Genomic DNA, 24,217 nt, shown 5'->3' on the forward strand with positions numbered 1-24,217 from the left:
GCATCTGGCTTCCCTCTGACAAGACTGTCCTCTTAGCCAAGCTCAGACATGTAGTGTTTTTATTAACAAATTATTTTAAAACTGTGAATGACACCGGTGAGTTTTCACAAGGTAGAGTATTAAATAGAGATCAGGGCAACTATTTATTAAACCCTCCCTGGTTTGAGACCCTGGGCTGAGGCCAGCCTTGCCCAGTTGTGAATCCCTTGGGAGAGGAACCTTGTCTTCTATGTAACAGTCTTATCGAAGGCAGAGACTGGGCATAAAGAACTCACAATAAACAGAGGGCCTGGCAGGAATGCATGACTGCTCCATTCCACTCAACCAAAGAGCAGATGTGTGATAAAGTTGTTCTCATGGCCTGATCTTGTCTGGGAACATAGTGTGGGTGTGGCAGGTGAAGGAAGGAAGGTGATAACGCCCTCACTCTGGTGGTGGGCAGTCTGGCCGTGTTTGCAGCAAAGCCACCTTCATATTAGTGAAAAGGGACTTGTGTTAGCACTAACCAAATGGTGCAGACCAGTTGCTGTAGGTTTCCCAGGAGAGAGACTAATCACTGAAATTTGAATGTCTAGAAGGCTTCAAGGTGGAAAAGGGCCTTGCCTACATTTTTATTATTTTTTTAAATTTTTATTTATTTATGATAGTCACACACAGAGAGAGAGGCAGAGACATAGGCAGAGGGAGAAGCAGGCTCCATGCACCAGGAGCCCGATGTGGGACTCGATCCCGGGTCTCCAGGATCGCGCCCTGGGCCAAAGGCAGGCGCTAAACCGCTGCGCCACCCAGGGATCCCGCCTACATTTTTAAGGAGAGAAATATGGCAGGCAGAAGGGCAATAGCAGAAACCAGTGCTGCTACTGCCAAGTAAACAGATGCTAAGGAGCTGGGGGTCCTGGCTGTAGAGCTCCCAGGGGTACTGCTGTGCCTACAGTGGCCAGGCTGAGTTCTGCAGCCTGCCACTGCCACCGAGCTCAGAAGGGAGGGCCTGGGTTCTCTTCCTACAGTATTATACTGCTCCCTGTCCCCCTCAGAGCTGCTACCATCCCTCCAGGCAGACCTTCTTTCCCCTACCCAAGCTGGGATGCGATGGGCACAGCCCTCCTAGCTTCCCTCTTTTGCACCCCTGAGGTAGCTAAACACAAGGTTACATGGCAGGCAACTCTAAGGAAACAGGACGTTGAAAAAATTGAATATAAGGAAGTTATGCATCGATAAACGTAGAGACTAGTCTGGGGAGGCCTTGAACATCAGCCGGGAAGCTAAAACTATTTCTTTGTGGCCACAGGGAGCCAGTGCACATTTCTGAATGAGAAGTGAAAGATGTACAAAATGTACCCACAGACTTTCAGGAACATTTTTGGTGCTTTGTTCCACAGTGGGGAACATTCTGTCTTGTGTCGAGAGTGTGAAGTAAGGACCAAGTGGAATTATGAATTTAAGTCAGGAAAGCCTTTGTTTCCTTTGTCTTCATAGATAGAATCCTGGATGCAGGTGGTTAGGTTGTGTGTGTCAGAGGATGACTGAAATTTCAGAATAATTTTTGCATTTGTGTCTAGTGAAGTATGGCTTTTGTGATCATTTCACTGAAGTGTCCTAGATTAAAAAAAGAAATTATACTTAGAGATGTCCCACATAGCAGCGCAACAGATTTTACATCCTTTGTCGAAGTGTACAGACTTACCTTTATAGCAAGCAAGCAAAGTGATTGGGGCCTTGGACTTTGCATGGAGCATAGAGGTGGACTTGTCAACTCTGTACCCCACCTACTGGAAATCTCCCAGAGAGTGTCTCCTTGATTATGCTGAATAGTAGCCCAGGTTTGAAATACTAATCCAGTTTAGCCAGCTCTGGGACCTTTTGCAGCCCACTGGTGCAGAAACCGAACCCCTGAGGCTGGTCAGAGTGGAGCGTGGACAAGCCATATCCCAGGTAGAGGTGGCCCAAGTGGGGTTACTCCTAGGAGGAGCAGTGTGGCCACTCAAGCATGCGCCAGAGTCTGCCGGTCCCGTTGCTCTGGTCTCTGATAACAACTTCGGGTACCGAGAATACTGGCTGTCTCTGAGAAGCAGCGGTAGACACACAGGGAGAATGTGGACCTGAGGAATCTGGGTGTCGCAGCCAAGTGGGCTGTGCAGTGCCTCCTGTACGGCTCTCCTGAGGCCTCGGGGCCTAAGGAGCAAGGCAGAGCATCCTGGTGATCTGTGCTGCGTCACCAGTCATCCCAGATGCAGTGATAGAAAGCAACAGTAACCACATATTCGGTCATGTACTGTATGGTCCAGGAATTGAGGAATGGCTGCACTGGCCTCATGCGGTTAGATGGGGCTGCCTCGAAGTCTTCATTTGCTTCCATCTCCTGGGCCAGGAAGACTCGATGAGGTGGGGCGGCAATAGCTGGGACTCCTCTGCCTCTTTTTCTCTGCCTGGTTTCTCCACCTTGTCAGCCTCGGGGTAGCCAGACATCCTCCAAGAGGGCTCGGGGCTCCAAAGATGTGTGTCCTGAGCAAGAGGGCCAGTCAGAGGCAGTGTCCTTTTTATGACCCGCTTTGGAAATCCTATGGCCTCACAGCCACCTGACTGTTGCTTGGGGCTATCCCAAGCTCGGGAGGAGAGTACAGAGACTACTCCATGAGGGATAAGCATAGTGTTCTGAAAAGCATGTGCCACTGGAGAGAATGCTATAGCCATGGTTGCAGGCTTGCAGGCTGCAGGGTCCCCTCACCACTGGGGCTGCCATCATAGAGATCTGCCCTTGCTCTAGGGCCTCAGCAACTTCTCATGTCCTGTAGGTACTGGCAAACGTGGCCTACATCATCATAGAGTCCACCGAGGAGGGGACAACGGAATATGGCTTGTGGAAGGACTCTCTGTTTCTGGTGGACCTGCTGTGCTGTGGAGCCATCCTCTTCCCAGTGGTGTGGTGAGTGCCCACAGGGAGGGGGCCGTGGGGCACCCAAGGGCTCATCCGCTGGATGAGGCCAGGTCGCCGGATCAGCCTTTCCCAAACCCGTCTGAGTCATGTGGGGCATTGCTTCCTGGGTCCCCTCCAGGAGCAGGAGGCTGGAGGCCATGTCTTTATCCAGCTCCTTAGTGCATACCCAGATTGCTGAACTGGCACCATGGCTTTTAGCACCGTAGACAATAGAGTCTGGAAATGAGAACTCAGGGGGCAGTGTAACCTAGCAGCATGCATTTGGAGAGAAGAGAGTTGAAATTCCACATACAGCCTTTCCTTGCCAAATTAGAAAGTGCAGAGTGCATGAACATAATACTAGTGAGAGTTCCCAGCACATAAACACATAGGTATCCTCAGGCTGTAGATACACACATGGTGCTTCAGTTATGTGCAAAGAAACATTAGTGCCACGCCACTGGTTGATGAGAAGAAATAGCCTCATTAAGCCTTATGCCAGGGGCAGCCCTGGTGGCTTAGCGGTTTAGCGCCGCCTTCAGCCCAGGGCCTGATCCAGGAGACCCGGGATCAAGTCCCACATCAGGCTCCCTGCATGGAGCCTGCACAGGTAGCCTGCTTCTCCCTCTGCCTGTGTTGTGTCTCTGCCTCTCTCTCTCTCTCTCTCTCTGTGTGTGTGTGTCTCTCATGAATAAATAAATAAAATCTTAAAAAAAAAAAAAAAACCTTATGCCAGGTGAAGGGAATCACTGGTTCAGTAGGAAGCAAGTAGAGGAACAAAGGCTAGCAAAAAGAAAACACTCTCACAGTGCTCTAGTTCCATGGCTGTTTGAAAGCAGTTCTTTTGGAATAAAAATTTTTTTAAAAGATTTTATTTATTTATCAGAGAGAGAGAGAGATCATGAGTGTTCACAAGCAGGGGGAGGGGCAGAGGGAGAAGCAGACTCCCCACTGAGGAGGGAGCCTGATTTGGGGCTCCATCCCAGGACCCCGGGATCATGACCTGAGCTAAAGGTAGATGCATAATCAACTGAGCCACTCAGGTGCCCCTTGGAATAAAATTTTTAAAAATATATTTACCTGCCTTATGTTAGAAATGAGGTGGTCCACGCTACAATGGCCCCATGCTGTAAATTCTTTTTTTTTTTTTAAAGATTTATTTATGATAGACACAGAGTGAGAGAGAGGCAGAGACACAGGCAGAGGAAGAAGCAGGCTCCATGCAGGGAGCCTGATGCGGGACTCGATCCCGGGACTCCAGGATCGCACCCTGGGCTAAAGGAAGGCGCCAGACTGCTGAACCACCCAGGGATCCCTGTAAATTCTTATATTCAGGATCCTGGGGTTTATAACTTCATTCAGTTACTCTTGATTGTTTAGAAGCTGGTGCTAATGGTGTGTAATCGTATTTCCTGCCAATCAGACTCACTTTTTTTTTTTAATATTTTATTTATTTATTCATGAGAGACACACAGAAAGAAAGAGGCAGAGACACAGGCAGAGGGAAAAGCAGGCTCCATGCAGGGAGCCCGATGTGGGACTGGATCCTGGGACTCCAGGATCATGCCCCGGGCTGAAGGCAGTTGCTAAACTGCTGAGCCACCCAAGGATCCCCTCAGACTCACTTTTGACCCTTACTCCGTCATGTATCACACGCGCGCACATGCCCATGCAGCAGGCAGCCTCCAGCAGAGATGACAGAAGACGAGTGAGTCTTTTCTAATCTCTCTCACTGCCCCACATCCTGCCCAGGAGCAAGTTATTCGGGCATCTGTGGCAGGATGCCGACATTGTCTTCAGGTAAGAAAGAGCATTTTACTGTTCTGGAACAGAGTATAGTCCCTTCTCTTCCATCTGCTGTTCTCAGCAAAAAGAAGGGACTTAGGTGTTCGGGGAAGACACAAGTGAGCTATAGGGGCTACAAGTGACCATTTCCAGCCCCATTTTCATTGTAGCATGAATGAGTACATGCCCCACAACAAGGTTCTTGAAGGTGGATGTTCTGAAAGTTGCTTTAAAATGAAAAACATCGGGATCCCTGGGTGGCGCAGCGGTTTGGCGCCTGCCTTTGGCCCAGGGCGCGATCCTGGAGACCCGGGATCGAGTCCCGCGTCGGGCTCCCGGTGCATGGAGCCTGCTTCTCCCTCTGCCTATGTCTCTGCCTCTCTCTCTCTCTCTCTCTCTGTGTGACTATCATAAATAAGTAAAAATAAAAATAAAAGATTTTAAAAAAATTAAAAAAAAAAGAAAAACATCAAGTACTGGAGGTGACTTAAATAGTATCGACGCTTCTTTTGAAGCATTCAGACTCCGCGGGCGTGGGTTTGGTGCCAGTTTTGTGTTAGCTCACTTCCCTGTTGTGCACTGTTCACTTCTAGGTGGGAAGATGACAGGGCTGGGGGGAGGTTCTTAGGAGAAAAGACTTATTCGTGGTCAGGTAGAGAGTGGGTGGTCGGTGAGAACTTGAGCCCACATGTGAGACCCACCCTCCTCTGCCTAGGCTGGATCTGCTTGGGCTGTTCCACATTCTTTTGAGACAGTCTTTCTCTTCCAGTCTCTGCACTCTACCTAGAACTCTGAACTGTAGCCTCATTAACAATGTTAGTGTTCCCTTGCTGCACTGCAGTGATGTAATTAGTTACCTGGCACATCACAGCAGGGGAAAAAAAGACTCCTTGGAGCCCAACACTTTTCAGCAGAGTTCTGTGTCTCTAGTTGGTGAAATAGGGAGTTTGCAAGAAGCCATGTGCTCACAAGCTCCTAGATCTAGACTTTGGAAATCAGCCTCCAGCCTTGGTGGGGCAGCCATGTTCCCTAGGTAGCAAGTGCGCTCCATGGCATTATTGAGGGGTGGGGTCCTCGTGGGAACTGTAGATTTAAGTAGAGAGGGAGATCAAGAGTGTTGAAATGATGGTGTTTTGCTTTGTTTTTCTGGCTCACCCTGGCCCCTGCCAGACCTTTTTCAGCCATTAGAGGGCATCCTTAACTCTCAGGCTTGAGCACCTGATAGGGCAAGCTGTGGGCAAGTTGTCGGTTAGCAAAGACCACATGTTTAGGGAGAGTGCTCTAAAAACATCCAGTTCATGGGCAGCCTGGGTGGCTCAGCGGTTTAGCACTGCCTTCAGCCCAGGGCATGATCCTGGAGACCTGGGATCGAGTCCCACGTCGGGCTCCCTGCGAGGAGCCTATTTCTCCCTCTCTCTCTCTCTCTCTCTCTCTCTCTCTCTCTGTTTCTCATGAATAAATAAATAAATTTTTTAAAAAATAAAAACATCTGGTCCAGCCGTTTCATGCATGGCCTTGAGTTACTCATGCTGGAAGCAGAGAAGAATGCAGACCTGTCAGCTAACCTTTTTTTTCCCAATGTTTATTTTTAGGTCAATCAGGCATTTACAAGAAGCATCAGCAACAGATGGAAAAGGCAAGTTCCCTTGTGTTCTTTTGTGCTGCTGGGCCTTCCCCGAAGCCACATGCCTGCTCACTGCCAGGAATAGTGGAGGTGGAGGTGAAGGCAGAAGGACCACAGTCTCCTGGGAGGCAGGCTTGGGGAGCCCCCGGGGGCTTTGTGAAAGCAGGTGGGATTGTTTGCAGGAGAGGCAGGGGGTGAACTTTGCAGAGGTCAGCTGTGGAAGGAGACTTGGGGGTGATTGCTGCTTAGTGAGATGATTCATTCCATTTCCACTCCTGAGCGTGATTTTCACCTTCTCCAAACTGAGTCAGGAGGAGAAAAATCTCGTCTGGGAAGGACCAGATAGCACTTCGCTGTGAGAACAGGAGGTATTATGGATTGGGGATGGCTATGTGTAAAGCATCCCTTCCTGCTGACTTAACACGCTTTCAAAATAGATGTGTCGGTATTAATTTAAGATGAGAGTGATGCCAGAGAGAACCTTTGAAACTCTCTGGTTTTTATTCTTACTATTATTTTTTGAAACTCTGGTTTTTGAATGCTCGTGCCATGATAACCCTTCTGCGTCTCCTTGGTTTTCTAACAATTCCTAAGAAAAGATGCCACAAAGAGAATGTTTTGTGCATTTCTGAGCTTATTTGAATAGTGCATGATCACAGGCTGCAGTGGCATAAAAGGAGACTTTGGAGCGCCAGGGATGGAGAAACAGTGCTTTCTCAGGGCTTTCTCAGTGCTGGGAGCCACCTCTGGGTCCAGGAAGTCACATGCCCAGTGTCAATAGCAGTGTTCCTTAAGGCAGATAATTCATTTGTTGTTGATGAGTTTGGTTGCTGACCCCTTTTTTTTAAATTATTATAAAAGTAATGTGGATTCATTTTAGAAAAATTGGAAATCAGGTAATAGGTACAAATCCAAGTTCACACTTGCCATATAATTAATACCACATTTTGTTTAACTAAACCTGATTTCAAGGCTTCACTTCAGTGTCCCGTGAGATCCTGGGGTTTTTATGTAGAGCATAGTACTGGGGGTGTCTGTGACTTTGGTGGTTTTGGCTCACAGTGGTTGCTGTGGAGACACCCCCCACCACCACCCGCCCTCCGCCTTGCCCCTAGCCCTCAGTAGCGCTCTGGCCTCTAGGCAGCCTGGCGCCATGGGGTCCTGCCTTGGCTGGGAGCTTCAGTCAGCGTTGAGTCCAGTTTCCCTAGGCCCAACTGGCCTGAGTGGCTGCAGGCAACCACTCTCAGAACATGCCAGCTCGTGTTTTCTTTCTAGTCCTGGGAAATGGCTCTTTTTTGTTTTCTCCCTTTTTCTTCAAAAGCACTGGGTTCCCTTCTCTCTCTGGGATAGATTCTTGTCAGTGAGTTTCAACTTGAACTTTTTATAAATGTTTTGCTTTTAGCCTGGCTCGGAGCTCAGAGAACCCTCTTGCCTTCTTGGAATAGGATAAAGGATAATTACAAAATATAAAACACAAATTAGAATCCTCATAAAGCACCCTGACACAAACTGAAAAATTCAAAATAAAAAATAAAAACTCACCCTCTGGGAATAAGTGTTATTTGGGAGATATTCTTGTTTTTTTTTTTTTTTCTGTAGTTTTCACATAAAAAGATACCTTTATTATTATTTTTATAACAAATTAATTTTAATATGTCAAGGGGCACCTGGCTGACTTGGTATGTGGAGTGTGCGACTCTTGATCTCAGGGGTCATGGATTCAAGCCCCACGTCGGGTATAGATGTTACTCAAAAAAATTTAAAGTTTAAAGATTTTTTTAATATGAGCTAACACATTACTTTTTCATCTTTATACACTTCAGTATTTCTGGATTCATTTTCCTTACTGCTTGGCTGAAAATGTTTAAAAATTCCAAGGGGGATGTTCTCCAGTGAGTTGTATGGGTCCTTTTCTTCTTGGCCTTGCCTTTCCCCTGCGTGGATTCCTCTGAGCCTTCTTCACCAGCTCCCTTCCCCTTTTCTCCGTCATCCTTGTCCCTCTGACTACCTGTGCGCTTTCTGCATCCAGCCTTGAGAGGGCTTGGGGGTTGCCTTGGTGATGAATTGTCTCTGAACTGTTTATTCCAGAATGGTCGATGGTTAGCTGGGTGAAGCCCAAGACAGGTCTACATTGTCCCTGTGCAGCTGTAGTGAAGAGAAACTATAGAACCCAAATACGCTTGTCATCATTTCCTGGGGCACACATGTCAGTTTCTCGTTTTTTCCAGCAGGTGACAGCATGCGACCTCTTCAGCAGAGAGCGAATATGAAAACAGGAAGTCACACCAGCACACCAGGTTCTCCTTCACCATTCACCATTCTCGGGTTGACATCCTGTTAAGAAAGCACCTGTTTCTCATCAGCAAATATCACAAACCCTTTGAAAGGGAGACAGAGTAGTTAGTTACACTGCGGGTGTCTTGATCCATGTTCTTTCACTGAATTGATGTAGGTTGTGGCTGTTTTTTAGCTAATCAGCAAATGCATATTTCATTCAATACTTTGAAAAATGATCATGCCTGTAACACTTCCAGAGTCAGGGCAGCTGTGTGCCCACGGTCAAGTCCCCCCTGCAGAGAACTCTCAGGAATAGCATCCCCCTGCCCCTTGGTGGCAAGCTGCCCTGTGGTGTGAGCACAAAGCAGATTGGGACAGAAGTGAGGCAAAAGCTGGAGTGAGCACGCTGCCGACCACCCAACCTCCACGGGTTCCCAGGGGTTGTACTTGACCCCCTTCGAGTGAAGACCATGGGCGGTAATGTCTCCTACGAGATTTGGAGGCATTGCTGGCTGGAGGCTGATGCTCTGGTTCCTGTTCTTGGGCTCATTGTGCCATTGACTCGGTGCATGACCTTGATGGTGACTTGGCTTGAACCTCTCAGCGTATGTGCAGTCCAGGCTGACTAGTTGCCGATGGGGGAAGTGCTGTTTGCAGTGGCTGTCCCCGCGTTTGGGACGGCGGGTGGCTTTCAGAGTGCTGCTTTGGATGTTGTTGACTTCTTTATCTCTGGAGTCCTTTTGACTGAGCCTGGGAGAAACAAGGAAGCTGCCCACTATCCTTCAGCCGTGTCTTTATCTCCTCTGTCACACGCTATTGCTTCTCTCAGCTCCTCTGTCATTTGGAGTCACTGATGCACTGCATTCTCTGAGCAGAAGCGTACCGAGTCTCCCACAGACACCGAGCCCACGTGCCACCGTGTTTTGCTCCCCAGCATTGGCTTTTACTGCCCTTGAGTGTGTACATGTTCCCTTCTTTCTCCAATGCCATTACCTCAGAGGACTGGCCAGGGCATAGATTCCACACATTTAATTAGCAGTCTCTGCTGCTGCTCATCTCCCTCCCCCCCCCCCTTGTGTTTCTGAGGAAGATTCAGAGGAAATGTTCTGAAGACTCTGGGCTTTTATGTGAAGTTCAGAGGCATTTAAACAAATGGTGACTGGCTAATTGCAGATTTGTAGAGGCATAGCTTCATTCAGAATGGCTGCCATGTTCTGCAGGTAGCTGTGGCCGTGGGAAGTATTCTTCAGGGTGGCGGCTCCCATGGGGGTCCTTGGGGCCAAACAGGTTTCATCGCCAGACATAGTCATCCTTTCCTTTCTTGCTGTTGATGTTTGCACCAATGGTACAGGAGCAGTAGTGGGTCAAACAGCCACTGCCTGAGTGTGATTCGAGGCAGTAGCACCAAACTGTATGAGTGGCCACTGCTTTCTGTGATGCTGCCGGCTTGCAGGGGTGAAAGAGACTCGTTTCACTCAAGAGTGGCCTCAACGAAATAGTAAAAACTACTAATGTTATTAAATCTAAACCCTTAAACGCAGGTCTTTTATCATTCTAAGTGTCATGAGATGGGAAGTAGATGTAAAGCACCTCTGCTGTGCACCGAAATACAGTAATTGTCTTAGGGGAAAATATGTGTAGTTATTGGAGTTGCAAGCTGAACTAACGGTTTTTCTCTTGGGACCTCATTTTTATTTGAAAGAATAAAACTTTGGTGTGGTTACTCAGACGTGAGGTTTAGCCAGACATTTTTTTTTTTTAAATGAATGAAGTAAACATGTCAGTTCAGGGATATAACTAGAAGTACTTGTTGCTGGTGACCTCATTTTCACTTGAAAGCACAAATGTTAACTTAGGAAAACTTGTATCTACCACTGAAGCTATCTATCTGAAGCTATCAAACTGAAGGTTTGATAGCTTCCCAAGTCTTAAAAGGCTCATGTGAGAAGGAGTGATATTAACAAATATGACTTTAAAAAGATATTTTTTTTAAAGATTTTTATTTATTTATTCATGAGAATGCACAGAGAGGAGAGAGAGAGAGGCAGAGACGCAGGCAGAGGGAGAAGCAGGCTCCATGCACCAGGAGCCCGACGTGGGATTTGATCCCAGGTCTCCAGGATTGCGCCCTGGGCCAAAGGCAGGCGCCAAACCGCTGCGCCACCCAGGGATTCCCTAAAAAGATATTTTATGATAAAAAGTGTCAATATTTCAGAGACCTGCATGACTCAGTTGACACTATTTTCTACCTGGCCAATGCATGTTACACAGTCATGCATGAATAAAAGATCCATTCAAAGTGCAAGATGGACCAGTGGATTTTTTTTTTTTAAGATTTTATTTATTTATTCATGAGAGACTCAGATAGAAAGACAGAATCATAGGCAGAGGGAGAGGCAGGCTCCCTGCAGGGAGACTGATGCAGGACTTGATCCTAGGACCCTGGGATCATGACCAGAACGAAAGGCAGATGCTCAGCTGCTGAGCCACCCAAGCATCCTGGATTTTTTTTTTTTTTTTTAAGGGACACACGGGTGGCTCAGCAGTTGAGTGTCTGCCTTCAGCCCAGGGCATGATCCTGGAGACCCAGGATCGAATCCTACATTGTGCTCCCTGCATGGAGCCTGCTTCTCCCTCTGCCTGTGTCTCTGCCTCTCTCTTTCTCTGTGTCTCTCTTGAATAAATAAATAAAATCTTAACAAAAAAAAAAAAAAGTATGAGAGAATCTTGAGACCAAAAGTTTGGGAACCACGTGATAGGGATGAGGCTTCTTGAATCTCTTGTGGTCATGACAGCTGTGACCAAAAAGCCTACCTGGTTCTTTTTTCCTGTGCCTGCAGAGTTTATTTCAGACTCACTTGGCCAGATTCTTGTGACTATTTAGAGTCCATTAGTTCTGGGCATTTCATGCCCCCCCCAAATATGTAAATATGTTTTATTTGAGTATGTTCATATAAACAGACCTAATGAAAAACCCATTGAAGAGAAAGGAAGAAAATTACCCGTTTTTTTTTTTGTTTTGTTTTGTTTTGTTTTGTTTTTATAAGATTTATTTATTTGAAAGAGAAAGAGCATGAGCAGGGCAGGGGAGGGCAGAGGCAGAGGGAGAAGCAGACTCCCCACTTAGCAGGGAGCCCCATGTGTGGCACCATCCCAGGACCTTGAGATCATGATCTAAACTGAAGGCAGATGCTTAACTAAGCCACCCAGGTGCCCCCATCAATGAGGTTTTATTAGAATATACCATGCCTGTTTGTATATGAGTTGTCTGTGTTTGCTTTTGCACTTCAGTGGCAGAGTTGAATCACTGGGGCAGAGATCATCAGGCCCACAAGGGTGTTCTCCAGCCCTCTATAGAAAACGTTTGCCAACTCCTGGCTGTTGTAGACATTAAAGAGATATTATTTTAAAAATTGTATCTGTAATAGAGTGATGTTGACCAGTGACTCTTCACTCTACTGAGTGCTTTGGAAACTGTGAAACTTGTATAGATAGAAAAAATTACTGCTTTTAAGCATTTACTAAACTCTATTTTGTGTCCGGAGCTGTCTTGTCAGGGCTCCTGGGTGGCTCAGTGGTTGAACATCTGCCTTTGGCTCAGGTTGTGATCCCAGGGTCCTGAGATTGAGTCCTGCATCAGGCTCCCTGAGGGGAGCCTGCTTCTCCCTCTGCCTGTGTCTCTGCCTCTTTGTGTGCCTGTTCATGAATAAGTAAATAAAATCGTAAAAAAAAAGAAAAAAAAAGTTGTCATTTGATTGGGGCAATAGCTTTTGCATCATCTGCTCTGATATTTTACCTAACTTATTATCTTAATGGGAATCTACATTTTTCTTTGACTAACAAGATGGCTTTTAACATAAATTGCTCTCAGTTTACTAGCAGAGCTTTGGGTTATACATTTCAAGTGGGGCTGATGTTTATAAGTACTGTCTTCCCTGACTCCTTTGACTCAGTTCTTGGTTATAATTTCGGATTTGTCCAATCTTTATTTACATTTTCCAAGTAGAAACTAAGGTGCCCCAGGCCCATTGATTCTGTAGGCACTGAGGATTATTATTAGGTTAGACCTGAACGCCCTAGGTCAAAAGCCCTAGGGTGAAGGAGGTGGTCAGGAGAAAGGGGAGCCTCCCAACCACACATTTTGCTGTGATTTCCCTTCCCCAGCACGCAGGGAGGGCTCTAGGACTGGGTGCTGCCTGGGTAGGAATGAGTTCCTCCAGAATTGTTCCATGCTGTTTTCTGCCCTGCCCGTGAGGATAGCATTGGAATTACCCCCTCCGGAACACTGTTTCAGGATAGTAGGAGAAAAGAGGCAGGAAAAAATGAGATGCCCTTTATCTGGTCACTCAGAAAATTTTCGTCCTTCCTTTTGTCCCTGGGTGTATAGCTAAAGCATATGCTTATAATCCTCTCCTGATTCTGAAGTCTGAAGCTGTACCATGAGAGCACCGTAAACAGTCCTCTGCTCCAGAAACGTGGCATACTGGCAGGCCAAGAACACTTTCTCTCCAGCTGGTGCGGTGCAGGGGCTTTTTTTTTTTTTTTTTTTTAAGATTTATTTATTCATGAGAGACACAGAGAGAGAGAGAGGCAGAGACACAGGCAGAGGGAGAAGCAGGCTCCCCACATGGAGCCCAATGTGGGGCTTGATCCTGGGTCCCATTCACACCCTGAGCTGAAGGCAGACACTCCACTGTTGAGCCACCTAGGTGTCCCTGCAGGGGGTTACAAAGCCCCTCCTGTGGTATGAGAGTGGCATTCTGTCTTGCAGTCAAGACCACCTCGTGTCAAGAGTGTGGCCAGCTCTCTAGTTCACATATTTTCCACATGGCATCTGTGAGTGCATTATGGGAGGGGTGTGTGTGGGCGCCAGAAACTTCCTGAGATTTTGTGCATGCATGCATTTACCTGGGTAGAGGGTTTGTGGCTTTCCACAGTCTCAAAGCAGTCCATGAACCTAGAAAGGGTAAAACAACAGCTAAATAGACTATTATGAAGAAGCAATGAGAAAGAAAGAGAATTTGATTAGACTGGCTTTAATACAATGATTTTTCATTTCTTTTAATCCCTAAAACTCTGTTTTCATTACTTTCCCCTAGCAGATCACCCAGAAGTTCTTCTAATGTCATTAATATAACAGCTTCTGCTTAACATTTCAACATAATTAACCATTGTCACCATCTTGAGTTAATATTCTACAGCCAAAAGCAGAGAGGCCTCTATCCCCAGCCTGAGAAGCAGCCACATTCTGGACACATTGTCATTTTTTTTTTATTAGGCCTGCAAAATATTGGGGACCATGCTGTCTTGGGGGGCCCTTGGCCATGCAGCAGGCCTGGTTTGCGATCTTGGTATGCTCTCCCTGGTCCTGGACATAGTCCTTCTGCCTACTGGCCTTGCATTGCATTTGGTTTCTGTGAGTCTCGAGTCACAGTTGAAACTGACTCTTCTCAGTTGATTACCCCAGTATTTAGGAAGATCTGGTTCTCTTACGGGGAAGGTGTTGTCTGCTGTTGACCAGGCTGTGTCATCAAGCAATGGGATATCTGACCTTCTTCTCACCCAGCTCATTGCCAACTGGGAGTCTGTGCCATGGACAGCTGGGGGAGCAGAGTGCTCCTTGGCTCAGCCCAGCCTCAGCTGCAGTGTCAGACTAGCGAGGCTCCCAGCATCATGCATGCTGCCGACTGGCAGAGACGGGCAGAGTCAGATCAGCATGGATCCTCAGGATCCCACTCCCACTCCCACTCACAAAGAGCCTTTGGTGTTTCTAGAGCAGAAGGGAGGCAAAAACAGAGACTCCCCAGATGTGATAGCAGAAATCTTACAGCTAGCCTTCCCTAAAGTGCTCTGGTTGTCAGCCAGTCTCTTGGGCCATTTTTTTAAATAATAAATTTATTTTTTATTGGTGTTCAACTTGCCAACATACAGAATAACACCCAGTGCTCATCCCGTCAAGTGCCCCCCTCAGTGCCATCACCCAGTCACCCCCACCCTCCCTTTCACCACCCCTAGTTCGTTTCCCAGAATTAGGAGTCTTTATGTTCTGTCTCCCTTTCTGATATTTCCCACACATTTCTTCTCCCTTCCTTTATATTCCCTTTCACTATTATTTATATTCCCCAAATGAATGAGAACATATAATGTTTGTCCTTCTCCGATTGACTTACTTCACTCAGCATAATACCCTCCAGTTTCTTGGGCCATTTTTGTTTCTTTTTATTGTTCCTTTACAATAATATTTGCTTATAATAAGATAGCCCTTAACTATTCAGTTTGGTGAATTTTGACTGCTCCTGGATCATTGTTTTAAATGTATATTGTGGGAAAAATGTATATTGGAAATGTACTTTGAACCACTTTTCACATGATTCTCAACAATTCAAAAATCAGTTTTCTTCTCTGCAGAGTTCTTGTCTTATCACAGCTGTTGCCATACTTGCACCTGATACTGTCTTTGTGGGATGGATTAGTGGGATCTCCTCTCAGCAGAGGTCAGAGAGCACCAGCTGAGCTGATCTCTCCCCCAAATGGACACTTTCAGGTCAGTGTGGGCCCCCCATGCAGAGGGAGCTTGAGCTCGGAGCTTACGCAGACTGTGGAACCACTGAGCTTGAGAGGGTGAGTCAGAGAGACATTGACGCCAGCCAGGCTTTGCAATCATCCTTATTTCTGTAATTTTTGTGTTTGACTCAAAATTCTCTCTGAAGCACGGCAGGGAGGAAGCAGAAGGAAAGGATGTTGGGTAGGTGGGGATGGTTTTAAGCCTCAAGGCTTTCTTTATACTCAGAGGAGGATTGTTTTGGAAATTTTTCACCTTTAAGAGACTGTCATGGGCTTTTGCTTCTGTATGTCTCATAAATCATCCAGTATTAACTCTTCAAGATGGATTGCTGGCAGCTCCTGGGCATTGCTCGGCATTTTGAGCCCTGGGTTGCCAGGGGATTACAAAGCTATGAATTGCCTTTCTCATAGTGCAACGTGTGGGCATTGAGAGCATGGTCTTTTTTTTTTTTTTTTTTTTTTAATTTTTATTTATTTATGATAGTCACAGAGAGAGAGAGAGAGGCAGAGACACAGGCAGAGGGAGAAGCAGGCTCCATGCACCGGGAGCCTGATGTGGGATTCGATCCCGGGTCTCCAGGATCGCACCCAGGGCCAAAGGCAGGCGCCAAACCGCTGCGCCACCCAGGGATCCCGAGAGCATGGTCTTTAGAGAGAGGTGGACTTGGGCGTTGAGTACTGGCTTCTCTGCTTATAAGCTGTGTGATCTTGATAATTTGGTAAACTTCTCCGGGCCTGAGTCCTTCCTCTGTGAGGCAGTGGTCATAGAGGTTCTTCCTTCGTGGAGGCTATCACATGAAGCATGAGATGTGCTTGACACATGGTTCCCACTCAGTCGATGGTGACAACCACTGTCAGGGTTCAAGACCATGTAGGCAGGTCCACTGGGGAGGAAGGTGACCATCTGTCTTCTTGCCTGCCTCGTAGTTCTCTTGGGCAGACGGAGGAAAGGCAAAAGTCTAGGGAAGGGGCAGCAGCTCCTTTAAATGGGGTACCTTTGCTCTTGCTGCTACTGGTCACAGAGATTGCTGCCTTGGTAAAGCATTTGAAACAGCTGGGCACTTTCTGCCTCCGTGGGTACTTGTTCTGTTCTCAGCAAAAAGTAGTTGCCAAAATCCAGAGTCCTGGTGATTTCCTGGTTGGGGGGCGCCCATAGCAGGAGGTAGGTCTTGCAGGAGCTCCTAGAGCCAGGTACACAACCTCCCTGCCCTCACCCTCACTCCTTCCCCATTCCCTGGGAGGTTCTTCAAAGTCCTCTGGCCAAGTCCAGGTCTATGACAGGGGCAGTCAGGCATGTGTACTAGGAGAAGCTCTCAGGGTGATTCTGGTGCTCACCCCAGGGAGAAACATTGCCATAAAGACATCCTCCTGGGCAGCCCCGGTGGCGCAGCGGTTTAGCGCCGCCTGCAGCATGGGGTTTGATCCTGGGGACCCTAGATCGAGTCCCGGGTCAGGCTCCCTGCATGGAGCCTGCTTCTCCCTCTGCCTGTGCCTCTGCCCCCCCCCCCCCCGTCTCTATGAATAAATAAATAAAATCTTAAAAAATAACAAACTAACTAAATAAATAAACTCTATTTAAAAAAAAAAAAGACATCCTCCTGCCCACAAGCAGACCCATGCCTGAGAAGGGAAGGCCAGGCCAGGCCCAGGCCCATGGAGCCATGACGGTGCAGGGACTGGAACGTGGGACTCTGGGCTCCTGTCCGAGGTTTTTTCATCCCACTAGACTCACTCTTTTACCATATTTGCTATTGGTGGTGGTGGGGTCAGAAATAGCCAGCCCAGACTTTAGGAGCCTCTGCTCCCGTGGGAGCCCGGCCTGCCGTGAGCCAGTGAGCGTCAAGCTCAGCAGTGTTCTCAACTCTAGGGGCAGCTTTTTTGGGAAAAAGCAGAAAGAGGCTTGGGATTCCAGGCTGCGATCTGCTGCCTTTCTCTCTGCTCCTTGTATAATGCTGGTGAGGTTTCCCTTCTAGGGTTGAATCTTCTCAGCAGGCTAACACATCATGTGCAGATGGCAGCACTGCTGTCAGGAGAGCCCAGGGCATGCTGGCAGCCCCCAGACCCCCACTTTGTCCAGTTGCACTCACTGGAGCCTGGATTCTTGCCAGATGTGGCAGCCGCTGCAACAGTCTATAGCCCATTTGGTGTTCAGTCGATATTATATAATCCCAATACTGTAATATTAGACATTCACTGAGTGCTTACTGAGTGCTGTTTACTTTCCACATACTGTCTCACTACCTCTGCCAACAGCCTTCGTGGAGGTATTGTTATCTTTCTTTTACAGATGAAGAGACTGAGGCTCAGAGAGGTTAGATGGCTTATCTGAGGTCACACAGCTAAGAGGCAGTAGAGTTGGGATTTGAACCCAAAATGTTCAGATGTGCACTGTTACCCACTTTGGTTTCTCAGTTCAGTAACTCAGCTCCCTCCCTGCCTTTGCTGTCTTGGCTGTGACTAGAACACCCAGGTGGGAGCCTGGCCTCGAGAGTATGTTATTAGTCTCATAAACAAATGTCTTGTGTGTGACTGGAAGTGACATCTGTCATGACTGGCGGGTTTTGCATATGACCCTGAGCTTTACTTACTGTGGCTGCATTTCCTAGAGGCAATGGTGCTTGTCCCCAGGTCTGTTTGTCCGTCCTAGCACATATCCTGAGACGGCAAGGCATCAGTGCCGGGGGTGGGCACCCTGCCTCAGCTCAGGGTGTCTTTCAGTGGCCTGGACCATGTGACGTGGTGGCTCTTGACTCCAGGGAGACGTTAGATTGGCGCCTTCCACACCCTTCCCTTCAAACACGGTCTTCATCCTTCAGCGCCTTCACCTCTATCTTCCCTCTCCATCTACCCCAAATTCTTCCCCCTAGTAGGGAGGAAGGGGACCATTAGACTTACCTTGTCCATCCCATCTCTTCCAGCTGGCCCCTGAGGTGGGATCTGCACTGATGGAGAAGTGCCTTATCACCTTTTAGAGGGACCTCTGCAAATTCGAGGCTTTTGACTTCATTTGAACTCTCACTCTTGGTTCTTTCCATCCTTTCTCTAGAGAGATTATTCTCAAATGTAGATGTGACCATGTCTTCAGACCCTTGAGAGGCATCCTGGGGCTGTTGGTAGCACCCAGGACAGCTAGTGGTCCTTTGCATCAGGCTCCATTTTGGGCTCTCCCCATGGCCCCCACTTATTCCCTGGCCTCCCCCACAGCCCAGCTGTCAGGCTCCCTCTTCCCCATGTAGCCCCCTGGGCCCTTGTACCTGCTCTTTCCGAGCATTGTCCACTGGCCTCTTGCTCCCTCCCGAGCCCCGGTCAGGCCTCTGCTGAGACACCAGCTCCTCTAGTCTAAGTTGGGAGCCCTTTGGGCGGGCCCACAGCAACCATATGCTGTCATGGCTCCTTGACACACAGGACTAAAAAATTCACGCTGCACTCTAGTCTGGCCGATGGTTCTTGGTGAAACAAGGGCAGGAGTTTCATTTGTAGGATATATTTCAGCAAATGAAATTCAGGAGAGACTTTTTAAAGCATTTTTATTATTTAAAGAGTAATCATTAATGTTCTTCCTCGGTTATTCACAAAGAAGAGAACTGAGTGTTCGTATGCAAGAACGATTTTGCTTGTTTTGGGGGGCAGGCCATTTCCTTGACCACGTGGGCAGGAAACATCCACACAGAAAGACACACGGAAGGAGTACTAGTTCATACTGGTTCATACGGATGTGTGAAGCGTTAAATCCGTGGTGGCTTAGCCATCCGACACAGAATTCTCGGGCTTACAACTTGGTCTTCAGTGGAGCTTCTGCCATCCCCGAGATGGGCAGGAGTACCTGCTTGTATCACCTGCTCCTATCACTCACTTGGTTCTCTGCGCACCTCACGCTGGGTGCGTAGTGCCTCTCTTTCCCTGGGGCAAAGGCCACAGCTGCCCTGCCTCAGTTTAGCTGCATCCTGGAGCCTGGCCCAAAGGCAGAGTGAATGGCAAACTGGATGAGAACCAGAGAGATTTAATTTTAAAACTAATGAGACTACCAGAGAGGTTACTAGATAAGAAAGCTTTTGCTGATCTGCTTTAATTTAGCTTTTTCGAACGATGCACGTGTTAGTCCAGTCCAGCTTGACACCTGGGTGTTATGGCCTCTCACTTGTGAGGGTTAGGTGTTCTCTAAAGATTTTCTGATCCTCTCCTCATGGAGCCATTCGGTTTCTCCGAGGACATTCTTGCAGATACTGTTGGTTGATAATCACATCAAAGATTATTTTAGGATTCCAGGAATTTCTTTTGGGACCCTAAGCCTGACTGCCCTCCACTAATCCTGAGCGAGAGGAGGAGGAAGAGGAAGAGGAACTTTCTTCACCCACAGTGCCATTCTAAAACGGAACCAGTAATTGAATGCTATTAAGCCAAATTAATTTGCCTCCTGCAGGAAGGTTTATGATGAATGAAAGGCTTGCTAATCGGGGAGAGAGCCAGGCTACCCTCTGTGGTCATCAATATTTCATGGCCATAGGCGGTGGCAGGAAGCTAGCTGTCCTGGCTCTCTGACCTTGAGTGATCCAAAGGTAGGACACAGCCAGCAGGGTTGTGTTTAAAGAGCTTGTTACAAGTGAAATTTGCAAGATGCATTCATGGGTTATTTGAATTTATATCCTCAGCTAGTGGGAGGCTCAGGGACCCACCTGAGACTGATCCTAGTGGGGGAGTGCAGCTCTGTCAGCCACAGGGGCAGAGCTGAAATGTTTACCAGTGGCTTTTGGGGGGCGGGGGAGTCTTGATTTGTAGTGTCTACCCATTTCTCTGGTGTCAGCATCCCCACAACATGGCAAGTTTAAAGTTGAACCATGAGTGAGGTGACACACACCAGCACACCACTGGAGCTGGGAACCCCAGCCTTCTGCTCCCATAACTCCCTGATTCTTCCTGGTGATTGGGGAAGATCCTGCCAAGCTGATGCATTTCCAGAAATATAGATGTGCCCCATGGGCAGTACTCATCTGCATTGGACTTGGCCTCTTGACAGAGGGCACCTGAATGTCACTTGCTTTTAAAAATGAGAAAAGAAGTTAATATGCCTGTCCATTTTGTTCTTTCTTCTCCCTAGCTGCTATTAACCTAGCAAAGCTGAAACTTTTCAGACACTATTACGTCTTGGTGAGTAAAAAAAATCCTAAATCTGTAAATAAGATCAGTTTAGGGAGTAGAGCAAATGAACTTCCAAAGAATTGGCAAAAGTACAAGATGTGTTACCTGGAGCTGTGCATATTTTATTTTATCAAACCAAATTGTGTCTTTTGATAGGGGAAATTAAACAGCTGAGTCACTCCTTCTTAAATGTTAGTTTTAAATTTGGCTTTAAATACTCAGAAACGTAGTGCATGCTTGATGTTTTCTTACAATGTGGGGATTATAGAGTCAGAGCAGAAGTGTTTTATGACCCTCATCTTCCCCATCCCACCTCCCCCAGGTGATTATCATTTACAGTTTGGTAGTTATTCCTCTAGGTGCTCTTCCTGGCATGTGCCATACACAACTGACTCTTGGCTGGTTTGTTTTATTCATTTGCAAAACGGAGATCATGCCTAAAATCAGGGCTGCTGGATGTGAAAAGTCCCTAATGAGCATACACTAAAGGCAGGACCTGCTATAACTTATTACGATAATAATTTCTTGGAATATGTAAGGTACAAACTCTTCTAGAGTTTGCTTCCTGCCTCCTAAAAGAAAGTTTCTGGGGCATCTTGAATCTGTGGGTTGGACGATTCCTTCCCTGCAAGCCCAGCCGTCCTGGGAGTGGTCCCAATGAGCAGGCCGTGCTCCAGCGGCAGCAGGGTAGATCCTTGCCATGTCCTCCCTTACTGGAGCACTCAGTGTTAGGGTGTGTCCTCTGGTATGGGCCTTAGATGCGCACAGCCTCTGCCAAAGAGGTTAAAGTGAGCTTCGTTTTGCTGCTGCCACTCAAAAACATTCCTCAAGGCCTGGGAATAAAAAATACTGTCCTTTGGGGATTGAAGTCAGTATGTTATGTACGTGAAAAGGCAAGGAAAGGGTGACTCGAGAGTTAAGAGCCGCCACACCAAACATTTTGTCCTCCCCATGTTGGGTGGTCACCTAGAGATGAACAAGTCCTTTTAAGTGGGACCAGCAGGGAAGCTGTCTCTGCCACACTTAACAGCACCTGTCCAGTGACTTTCTTCAGGTCATTCTGTCTTCTTATTTGTAGTTCTTTGGTGACAGCAAGTTGTTGGAAGAAAGTGGTGCTGTAATTTCTACATTGATTTTATTAATTTCTTTCTCTCCTATAGATCGTATGTTATATATACTTCACCAGGATCATTGCATTTCTCCTCAAACTGGCTGTTCCGTTCCAGTGGAAGTGGCTCTACCAGGTGTGCTGCTTGTGGGGGACAGTGCCAGAGACACTCTGGCTGAGGATAAAGTCTTGAGGTATAATGTAAGGTTACTCCAAAGTTATCAAGCAGTGGCCACTTCTGTGTCTTCTGGTCCAAAATTAAGATCATCTCTTTGTCCAGGAAAGCTGCTGGATTACATGAAAAATAAGGAAGTAATTGCATTATTGATTTTAGTTTTCAGTTTTATAAGACTTTGAAGAGAAAAGCCTCAGGCAGAGAGTGTGAGATTTGCCCTATATAATTAAAACCCAGTGAGACATGGTCTTTCCTTCTGTTATGGGGCTTAGAGAAGCTTAGAATCCAGAGTGCCCTCCTTCTATGTACATTAGTGTTTCAATAATACAGTGTCTTTGCCATATGCTAGGGCCAGTTAACTACTAGGGTAAGCAACCAAATAATTTAGAGCCTTTTCTGTTTCTTGTCCTTACCTGAATGTATAGTTGGTACACAGTGCTGGGTTACTTCCAGGTGTACACACAGTGATAAGACTTTCCCTGAGGCACCTACTTGGTGCTGAGGACGCTATAAGAAACAGGGATACAAGAAGCTCTTAAAAGATACCAGTGAAGACTGGTTAAAGTGTAGTGTCTTACATGTCATCTTTGGGCAGAATGCTCCCAGCTGAGGCTCTGGCCCAGTTTGTGAGGAGACCCATCCCTAGCGCTGCCCTGGCCTTTGAGTGAGTGGTCAGCAGTTGGGGGGCAGCGTGGGAGGGCTGGGCTAGTTTGTTTAGTTCCACTGCTTTCTGAAGAACAGCATTGCTAATCCCTTTTTTGGGGGGTGGGGGGGGTTGTTTTAATTTGCAGCTCCTGGATGAAATGGCCACGTTGGTATTCTTTGTTCTTACGGGCTGTAAATTCCGTCCAGCTTCAGATAACCCCTACCTACAACTTTCTCAGGAGGATGACTTGGAAATGGAATCAGTGTAAGAAATCTTTCTTGCCCCTCCTCCTTTGCCCCTTGACCCAACTAAACAGCACGGTGTGAATTGGAGCAGCTTCTCTCTGCATTTTGTTGCTCCAGAGGTGGTACCTCTATATTTAGCAGAAGGAAATGGACACTTAAGCCCCAGGCTCTCTTACTCAGATTAAAGTACAGCATCTGCCAAGCATCGCTCAGTCTTTGCAGGGAAAGTGGAGCTGGCCATCTGATTAGGCATCCCTGAGCATCGTTAGAGCCTGCTTCTAATAACTCAGGGGTGAGAACTTGGGCATCTGCTTGACCCTTTCACTGCTAGGCTTGGGCAGCCCCACTTCCTGTTGGACCCCTGCCACTGGGAGCTGATGTCTGAAAATGTGATAGTCTGAGTCGTCTGTGAGTCCTCTAATTGTCCTCAGACTCCTCAGTCATCAGATAATGAAATGGCTTTTCACAGCTAGCGCAGTGATTTGACCTCTATCAGAGCATTCAAATGGGTTTTTCGAGTCATAGGGCAAGTGACTTTAGGGTCGTATTTTCTGGGAAAGGGTACTCATTATCTAGAAAAGGAATAGTGATTAAGAGTATTGGCTTGTTTACCAATGAACTGTGATGGGCCAGGTCAGTTGTTGTGTTTGAAGATTAGCCTCAGGCTGAGTTTCAAGTGTGCTGCCTCCAGCAAGGCAGGTGGCCTTTTGACATATCCGGATTCAGAGGCTTAGCCTCTTGCCGGTGCTGGGCCCTACTGAGCTGTAGGGCAGCCTAGGACCACTCTTTATGCTCCGCCTCACTATGGGAACAATAAACCTGTGGGCCCCAAACCACAGCTCTGTGTGCAGAGGAGGAAATACCTTCTTACAGTTAGCAGAGAAGAAAGTGGTAGAGCCGTGAAGGGTGCCTTTTCTAGAAATAGCAGAACCTGAGTAAGGAACTTGGTTGAAGGGGCCCAAATGCAAGTCAGTCAGGTAAGAAGCAGTGAGCGGGATGCAGTGTATTTATACACTGCCCTCACGGCAGGGCTTCTCTGGGGTATGCAGCTAGATGCTGGATGATGGGGCCCTTCGATGTTCTCACCAGCAGTGTAGGAGTTCTTGTTCCTCCGCATCCCCACCATCAGCCATTGTATCAGAAGCATGGACACATTGTAAAGGTGTTTTTGTCTCATGGTAGGATTTTTAGAAATTTTGTTTGGATTTTTGTTTCTTGCTGGGAATCTGTGATAACTGCAGGACAGTCTGTATGTTCTTGAATCAGGGTAGGGAAGTGGGGGAAGCGGACAGACAGACCACAAGTCATGTGGAGACTGGAGGGAGTGTGTGTCTTTAATTCTGGCAGGCTGCAGGAGAGATCGGAATGCCAAGGGGTGTCTGTTGGTTGCCTCCGCTTACACTCCTGTTCTAAGGGAGGAGCGCTGTGATGACTCCGTGTTTTCTGTGGCTGGCTAAGTGGGAGCCATCCTGTGATACTAAGGGAGCTTCTCTTCAGTGGCAGAAGGGCTGAATGTGTACCTGCAAGAGACTCAGACCAAGGCAAAGGCTTTGTTCAGGGTGGTGCTGTTTCCAAGAAGCACTAGTCCCGCTTAGCCTGTGAAAAAGAAGTTGGGGAGCTGACTGAGGTCATGTGCCTTTAATTTAGCAGGAAAATTGTTCTGGGGCTTCTCTCTGGCTGGGAGAAAGTTCTGCTGTCGAGAAAGTTCTATAGATTGATCGAATGTGACAGCAGAACAGGCAT

General features: G+C 47.3%; 1 protein-coding gene across 5 annotated transcripts in view; it reads left to right on the forward strand.

The window, feature by feature from the left end:
• The window catches only part of GPR107 (G protein-coupled receptor 107), an 80,904-nt gene that overhangs the window by 46,418 nt on the left and 10,269 nt on the right, over positions 1 to 24,217 (forward strand). For 3 of the 5 annotated variants that reach the window (XM_072778323.1, XM_072778326.1, XM_072778327.1), the window contains 6 exons: positions 2,793 to 2,923; positions 6,292 to 6,335; positions 8,552 to 8,620; positions 20,260 to 20,309; positions 21,461 to 21,544; positions 22,375 to 22,493. In XM_072778323.1, the coding sequence (XP_072634424.1) occupies positions 2,793 to 2,923; positions 6,292 to 6,335; positions 8,552 to 8,620; positions 20,260 to 20,309; positions 21,461 to 21,544; positions 22,375 to 22,493 (497 nt within the window). The remainder of the gene's footprint in view (positions 1 to 2,792; positions 2,924 to 6,291; positions 6,336 to 8,551; positions 8,621 to 20,259; positions 20,310 to 21,460; positions 21,545 to 22,374; positions 22,494 to 24,217) is intronic. The other 2 variants (XM_072778324.1, XM_072778325.1) reach the window with 2 other exon arrangements.

Source organism: Canis lupus, chromosome 16 (genome assembly GCF_048164855.1).
Source record: "Canis lupus baileyi chromosome 16, mCanLup2.hap1, whole genome shotgun sequence".
Lineage (NCBI taxonomy): Eukaryota > Metazoa > Chordata > Mammalia > Carnivora > Canidae > Canis > Canis lupus.